At 41.1% G+C, this 8,669-nt stretch overlaps 1 protein-coding gene across 1 annotated transcript; it reads right to left on the bottom strand.

Annotated features, from left to right (window-relative positions):
* Window positions 1-202: 202 nt before the first annotated feature.
* Window positions 203-4,767, bottom strand: LOC139194710 (uncharacterized). Its single transcript, XM_070819613.1, has 6 exons — window positions 4,395-4,767; window positions 3,715-4,106; window positions 3,233-3,412; window positions 2,152-2,563; window positions 921-1,383; window positions 203-338 (listed from the first exon to the last, which is right to left on the bottom strand). Exons 1-6 carry the CDS (start codon window positions 4,765-4,767, stop codon window positions 203-205), a joined length of 1,956 nt encoding a protein of 651 aa, XP_070675714.1.
* Between the last annotated feature and the right edge of the window lie 3,902 nt (window positions 4,768-8,669).

Consider the following 8,669-nt stretch of genomic DNA (forward strand, 5'->3'; position numbering starts at 1 on the left):
CGCGCTGTTACCCGCAGGCCACGTGCCGCGCGTGTCATCTCCTACCCTGGGCTCGCCGGACTGGTTTTTCCGGCGGTCGGATTCTGACAAATTTTGCAATTGCTTGTTCTCCTTCGTTTCTCAACCATTTTCTTTGAATTTTATATCAAAATGAAGCCCTAAACATGTAGTTTCACGCTATACTACTTTAAGGCTCTAAAAATCACGAAATCTCACCGGAGAAATCCCATGAAAACCGGCCAACTTTGAACGTGGTGATCCTGACGTCCAAAACTTCCAAACGAACGTCCCCGAGCTTCCTTAGAACCTTACTAAGTTCACTGTGAGGTTGGATTGTCCTAAAAATCAACCAACACAAAGTTCATGAATAGTGCCACATTCGGTCCTCGAGTTTTCAACGTGAAAACGAAGGATTTCTTACCTGAAAATGGTATATTTGAGTTCGTAGGACACTCACGAACACGATGATGCTAATCTCCACGTCGATCCATGAAGTTTCAGGGGTTTTTGACGTTGGTCCATACGTTTCAAGGGTGAGAGAGAGTGAGAGAGTGAGGGAGTCGTGAGGGAGGAGAGAGAGAGGCACGGGGAAGAGAATGAGAGCAATGAGTGTGTGTGTGTGTGATTGTGTGGTCCAACACAATCCTCACCATCAATTTTCATCCTAGCTCCCTAACCACACAAACAATCCAACATACCAATTTTATATCCAACTTAAATAATATTTGCAATAGTTTAGGAAAATATGAAATATTCAAAACATATCACACACACACCTTAGTAACGTCAAGGGTACTTTCGTCCTTTTACGTCCTTAATAAGAAAATCTCGGGATGGGTTGTGACAATCTCCCCTCCTTATAGAATTTCGTCCCCGAAATTCCCACAACCAAATAAACCGCTTAATACCCATAGAATAACCTTGGGTACATCTCTCTCATTCGATCTTCTGTCTCCCAGGTAGCTTCTTCTACAGAATGGTTCCTCCACAACACCTTCACCAAGCTCACCGTCTTATTCCTTAGAACCTTATCTTTCCAATCCAAGATAGTCACTGGTTCCTCATCATACGTCAAATCCGGATTAATCTCTAGCGGTTGAGGAGGGATCACATGTGAAGGATCAGAAATGTGATGTCGAAGCATAGAGACATGGAACACATTATGAACCTTAGATAACTCCGGAGGCAACTCCAATCTGTAAGCAACTTCACCAATCCTCTCAGTGATCTCATAAGGCCTTATGTACCTAGGACTTAACTTTCCTCTCTTTCCAAATCGTACCACACCTCTCCAAGGTGACAATTTCAAAAACACCCAATCACCCACATCATACACTCGATTAGTAGCATGTCGATCCGCTAAGCTCTTCTGTCGATCCTGAGCTGCTTTCAGGTTAGACTTAATCACCTGAATATTTTGAGTAGTCTCATCCACAATCTTTGGGCCTTCTAACACTCTTTCACCAACCTCAGACCAACACAATGGCGTACGACACGCCCTACCATAAAGTGCCTCAAATGGTGACATACCAATGCTCGAATGAAAACTATTATTGTAGGCAAATTCCATCAAGTCCAGGCGATCATGCCAGGAATCACCAAACTGTAACACCGAAGATCTCAACATATCCTCCAACGTCTAAATAGTCCTCTCTGATTGCCCATCAGTTTGAGGATGATAAGCAGTGCTGTAAAGCAATTTCGTACCAAGAGCTTCCTGAAAAGCTACCCAAAATTTAGAAGTAAATCTTGGGTCTCGATCAGAAATAATATTCACTGGAACTCCATGATACTTCACAATCTTCGTGATGAACAACTTAGCCAATTTATTCAGAGGATACTTTTCCCTCACTGGAATGAAGTGCGCTGACTTGGTAAGTCGATCCACAATCACCCAAACACCATCGAATCCATTTCGTGTACGAGGAAACTTATACACGAAATCCATAGTTATATTTTCCCATTTCCACTGGGGAACGGGAAGTGGCTGCATTCGCCCAAAAGGCTTCTTCCTTTCTGCTTTGACTTGCTGGCAAATAATACATCTACTTACATATTCTGCAATTTCCCTTTTCATACCCGGCCAATAGTAAAATGGTCGAATGGTATGATACATCTTAGTTCCTCCTGGGTGCATCGCATAAGCTGAACAATGCGCTTCATCCAAAATTTCCTTCTTTAATTCCTCATTATTCGATATGTACATTCTGTTCTCCTGCATAAGCATGCCATCTGATTCTCGAATCCTGAGGTCATTCTTTTTCCCTTCATTTCTTAATTGAACCATTTCTTGAATTTCCTCATCCACCATTTGAGCTTCGAGTATACGATCCACCAAAACTGGCCAGACTTGAAAACTATCGAGAAAAGCTTCGCTTCGATCTTCCAACTCCAACTTTACTCCAGTAGCCCTCAGTTCTGCAAGAAGGGGAACACGACAGGCATATAAAACATTGAGTCGACCTTGAGGTTTCCTACTCAGTGCATCAGCTACCACATTAGCACGACCCGGATGATACTCAATAGTGCAATCATAATCACTTAGCAATTCCATCCACCTTCGCTGACGAAGATTAAGATCATGTTGAGTAAATAGATACTGGAGACTCTTGTGATCTGTGAAGATCTTACACTTCTTACCATATAGATAATGCCTCCAAATCTTCAAAGCAAAAACAATGGCTGCCAATTCAAGATTGTGAGTAGGATAATTCCTTTCATGAATCTTCAACTGTCGAGAAGCATAGGCAATCACTCTATTATGCTGCATCAAAACACATCCCAAACCATTCAAGGAAGCATCACTGTAAATCTCAAAATTACCGCTATCATCAGGAAGTACCAATACTGGAGCATGAGTGAGGCAATATTTCAATTGCTGGAAACTCCGCTCACAATTCTCATCCCACTCGAATTTAACATCCTTCCTGGTCAACTTTGTTAACGGCAAAGCAATCATAGAAAAATCCTGAACAAACCGTCGATAATAACCTGCCAAACCAAGAAAACTTCGTACCTCAGTGACGGTTCAAGGTTGTTCCCAATTCTCCACTGCTGCTATCTTTTGAGGATCTACTTGAATTCCTTGTGCCGATACAACATGCCCCAAAAATGCCACTTCAGTCAACCAAAACTGACATTTACTGAACTTGGCATACAACTGATGTTCCCTCAATTTCTTTAATACCAAGTTAAGATGTCGAATATGATTTGCCTTAGACTTAGAGTATACCAGAATATCATCAATAAAAACAATGACAAATTTATCAAGATATTGTTGGAATACCTCGTTCATTAACCTCATGAAAGCTGCAGGCGCATTAGTCAACCCAAAGGGCATAACCAGAAATTCATAATATCCGTAACGGGTTCTGAAAGCCGTCTTAGGTACATCTTCATCTTTAATCTTCAACTGATAATAACCAGATCTCAAATCAATCTTAGAGAATACACACGCACCTTTCAGCTGATCAAACAAATCATCGATGCGAGGCAATGGATAACGATTTTTAATCGTTACCCGGTTCAATTGCCTATAATCGATGCATAATCTCAGAGTTCCATCTTTCTTTCTCACAAATAATACTGGAGCTCCCCAAGGTGACGAACTAGGTTGAATGAAACCTTTATCAAGTAATTCTTGTAACTGAATTTTCAATTCTCTCAACTCAGCTGGAGCCATTCTATATGGAGTTAAACATATAGGATCTGTACCTGGAAGCAAATCGATAGAGAATTCCACATCTCTGTCTGGCGGCAATCCCGGCAAATCATCGGAAATACATCAGGATAATGCCTGACCACACCAACTTCTTCTACACTGCTAGGAACAACATCATTTAACACTACATGTGCTAAATATCCTTGACAACCCTTCGATAATAACTTCCTTGCTCTTATGGCAGAAATAACGCCATGTCTCACCCCACTTCTTTCACCCACAAAAGTAACCTCAGGTAGTCCAGGGCGATAAAAAGTAACTGATTTCCCATAACAATCAATATGGGCATAATTATAATGCAACCAATCTACTCCGAGGATCACATCAAAATCCACAATATCTAACGGAATAAGATCAGCTGGCATAACTACGCCCTCTACCAACACTGGACACCCAAGATACACACTATCAACATAACACTTATCTCCTCTAGGCATGGCAAACTCTAAATCAAATCCTAGAGGTGAAGGGTGAGGTTGAGTCATTTGAGCAAACGTATGAGAAATCACAGAATGCGTAGCACCACAATCAATCAAAACTCTAGCAAAATGACCAAGAACATTTAACGTACCCATGATCAAATCTGGATGGTTCTGAGCATCTTGCAGTGAGATGTGATTAACACGTCCCTGAGCTTGCTGTCGTCCACCACGACCTCTGTTGCCTTGATTACCTCGCCCCTGAGAAGTACGTCCCTGGCCTGACTGATTGGACTGCCTAGATGATCCTGCACCACCAGCAGCAACTTCCCCCTGACGGGGCTGACCTCCCTGATGCCACTGAGATCCACCAGCTGGCATGGAAGAATAAGAAGAATAACCCCCAAGGTCTTGGGAATACCCACTCAGAAAATAAGGGTCCTGGGAATACTGATTCGGTCCGGAAGCATAAGGAGCAGCATCACCCTGGTAGTGGTAAGCACCACCACGACTCGACTGGCCATAACTGCCTGGTCCAAAGCTCTGCTGAATCGGCACTGGAGGTGGCATAGTGGTTTGCTGAGGTCTCTGTTGACCCTGGGGACACTGAGAAGCCCGATGTCCCATTTGTCCACAAGCATAACAAGCACCACCACCTCTCCTGCACTCACCATGATGACGAAAATTACAACGGCGACACCACGGAGCACCAGAACCACCAGCACCATCGGAATCCCTCTGCCTTTGAAATTTTGGGTCCACCAGAAAATCTTTCACCACCTCTCCTCGGGCCAGTAATACTATATCCTCCACTAGAAGAACTCGAACTCGCTCCACTGTTCTTAAAATTCTGCGTCATACGAGGTCCCGGAATGGAGATACCCTTACCTTTATCATCTTTCTTCTGACCATCATTCTTGTCCTCGTCATCCTCACTGTCACTAGGAAGATTGTCGGAGTCCTCCATCCGAACCAAAATCTCGAAAAACTCATGATAATCGGCGCAGAGAAGTGCACTGGCAAAAGTCCACCATTTTCTCTTAGTTCCTAACTTGAAACGTCGAAGCATCTCTACCTGATTACCAGCTGTATTAGGGTCATAACGAGACAAATCAGTCAACTTTCTGTAGTACTCATGCGCTGACATATTCCTTTGCTTCAATTGAGTAAACTCATGTTTCTTGCGATCGATGTACTCTGGAGGGACAAATCTTTTCTTAAAATTCTCTTTAAATACTTCCCAATCAGCTGCCATTTCTGGGGACATAAACTGAGTTTGATTCCTCCACCAACCTGTCGGCTCTCGACCCAAAAACCAGGTAGTGGTCTCAACCCACCTATCAGCAGGAAAGTTCCCCTGACTTTGCATCACCTGAAACGTCTTCTCAATATGGTCTAGCCATTTCTCTGCCCCCTCGTGACCCTCATTACCCATAAAACGATCCAATTTCAAATTGTACATAGTCTCCAGGGGTGTCCTCTGAGGAGGGGGAGGATGACGAATTGCATTCTTAAAAGCCTGGGCCATTGCTTCCCCTAACTGAGTAATATCAGGGAAATTAGGTTCAGAAGTACGGCGGGATTCCCTACGTTCCCTACGAGGCGGCATAATTCTGACAGAAAACATCAAAAGATCATTAGAGCATTAACAATTATACAGGACTGCAACCTAAGCTCTGATACCAAACTGACACACCCCGATCCTAGAATCAAGGCGTGCTAGCCGTCACGTGAGCATGACGTAGCCAAAAGTGCGACACAGAAGCAAGATATAATAGAAATATGAAGGAATTTAAAACAACCACTAGCAGTAATAACCTACTAGCATAAAGGAGTGGGTTATAAAGTAAAACACACGAATTCAGAGCGTAGGTATCAAGTGCAGTCAAGTAGGACTATAATTAAAAGTGCAACACCCACAGGTGAGTCCTACATGCAGAACGTCTGTCAGAACGCCGAAAAAGACCTCGTGAGCCACCAACTGCTAACTAGAACCTGGAGGAGCGCAAAACAAAGATGAGTGGGTCAGTAAAACCAAAGATTTTCCAAAACATTTCATTTAAAGTGTTTCTAACCCCTCAATTCAAATATCTCATCAATTGCATGTATGGCATTTTAAAACATATTTTCATATAAATGCATTTTTTGGGAAAAATAGTAGTATATAGGTAATACGAAAACAAAACTGCCCACTCACTGGTAAGTCGATGGGTCGTAACCCCCGTGACGTCCCTGGATGCGCTCGTCCTCGGGATAGGTGTCACCTATATGCAAAACAACTATAAAAACGTTAATTAAAACACATAACCAACAATTTGAAATAACTTCTCATACGGTGCTCAATTTGAGTGTATGAATATACCACAACGACCTACTCGACGTCACGGACGTTGAGGAATTTTTAGAAAAATTTTTGGAAGCCCCACATGCCGCCACGCGCCGGCCAGACGCGCGGTTACGCGCAGGCCACGTGCCGCGCGTGTCATCTCCTACCTTGGGCTCGCCGGACTGGTTTTTCCGACGGTCGGATTCCGGCAAATTTTGCAATTGCTTGTTCTCCTTCGTTCCGTTTTCTTCGAATTTTATATCAAAATGAAGCCCTAAACATGTAGTTTCACGCTATACTACTTTAAGGCTCTAAAAATCATGAAATCTCACCGGAGAAATCCCACGAAAACCGGCCAACTTTGAACATGGTATCTTTGAGTTCGTAGGGGAGGAGAGAGAGAGGCACGGGGAAGAGAATGAGAGCAGGGAGTGTGTGTGTATGATTGTGTGGTCCAACACAATCCTCACCATCAATTTTCATCCTAGCTCCCTAACCACACAAACAATCCAACATACTAATTTTATATCCAACTTAAATAATATTTGCAATAGTTTAGGAAAATATGAAATATTCAAAACATATCACACACACACCTTAGTAACGTCAAGGGTACTTTCGTCCTTTTACGTCCTTAATAAGAAAATCTCGGGATGGGCTGTGACAGAAAATATATATTTGTTAATTATATATATATATATATATATATATATATATATATATATTTACACAGATAATAATATATATTATATTTTTAATTATAGTTAGAGTTAATTTGAACCGTTGGATTGTTTCAAATTAACCTATGCCGTCCATTCCTTATTAGGGTTTCTCCCAGTCGAGTGTCATTTCAATTTCATTTCTCACTCAGTCTCTTAGCAGTCAACTCAGGCACCGAGAGCCTTCTCCTCCTCTCTGTCTCGACTCTCAAATCCAACTTCGGCCAGTCACTGGCCCACCACCACACTGATCCACCGCTGTCTCTCTTCGACGGTGGAGCCTTCCTTCACAGCACAAAGCCACAGCCACCGGTCTCTCTCTCACGAGACTCTCTCTCAGGAGTCTTTTTCTTAGATTCAAGCACAGGTAAATGATTATGGGAATTAATTTAGGTTTTGTGAAATTTAATTTTCTAATTCTACATTGGGGTTTGTAAATTTAGGGTTTGTGAAATTTAATTTTCGAATTCTTCAAATTTTGGTTTCACATATTCTATTTAATTGATCTAATCTAATGGTTCTTGGGTTTTTGCAGATAGGTGAAGGAACTGGGCTCTTTTGCTTTGCTTCTGCAGCTTCTGTGTTGGAGTTTTATTTACCAATAGGTAAATTTCTCATATGGGTTTTTACTGTTTGCTGTAAATTGGTAGTTTTTTATTAACTTATGTGCTTGTTATGAGTACATTATGCATTAATTATTTTGACCAAATGCTTGAAACCCCATGATTAGTTGGCTTTTGTGGAAGCATCTGAGGAAACTATTTTAAATTCTATGTGTTTAACTGGTTAATGATGGCCAATTTATATTAATTGGGTGATTATTCTATGTTTTGAATTGGGGCTCACTGATTATACCTTAAAAAATTAAGTTTTGTTATCTGGTTTTGTTAAAATTTTGTTCTTTGAGGCACAATGTGTAGTTTGTTTCTAATAAGTTTTGTGTCATCAATGCGAAAGATGGGCAAAGACAAATGTGTGTGCTTTTCTATTTGTTGATGTTCTCTACAATTGCATTGTTTGATTTGCTTAAGGTTACATGTCGAAAAACTTGGTATTAGTGGTTTAAGATATCCATGTCATAATGAACTTAAGTGCTGCAAACACTAATAGGTTGTGGATAGTGCCTAGACCTTTTTGAACTCCCCTTTCTGTAACTGTCTTATGTATACTTTTCAATTTGCTTCTTTATATATACTTTTCAACTTCTAATTTGTCTTTAATGCTTTAATAGGTTTTCTTTATATATACTTTTCCACTCCATTACCCGCATGAATTGAGGCTTAAGGAGATTGGTTTGAATTGAGGCTTTTCAAGGTTAGTACTAAATTCATTTTGCATTCACATGTTTGAGTTGTTTATGTCATATGGACATTAGTTAGATATGAATAAATATGAAATCTCCTTATAAACAGACATGACTGTTTAATTGTGTTTCCTCTTCATGACTAACTATGAATTCTCTTTAATTCTGTTTAATTGTTTCC

This window comes from Malus domestica, chromosome 03 (assembly GCF_042453785.1).
Source record: "Malus domestica chromosome 03, GDT2T_hap1".
Classification (NCBI taxonomy): Eukaryota; Viridiplantae; Streptophyta; class Magnoliopsida; order Rosales; family Rosaceae; genus Malus; species Malus domestica.

Coding starts and splice junctions, on each gene's coding strand:
- LOC139194710 (XM_070819613.1), bottom strand. CDS start 4,767: ATGGGACATCGGGCTTCTCAGTGTCCCCAGGGTCAACAGAGACCTCAG. Junction 4,107..4,394: donor ACGTACTTCTCAGGGGCGAG/GTAATCAAGGCA, acceptor TTGGGTGTCCAG/TGTTGGTAGAGGGCGTAGTT. Junction 2,564..3,232: donor TTTTTATTGATGATATTCTG/GTATACTCTAAG, acceptor AATCTTCGTCAG/CGAAGGTGGATGGAATTGCT.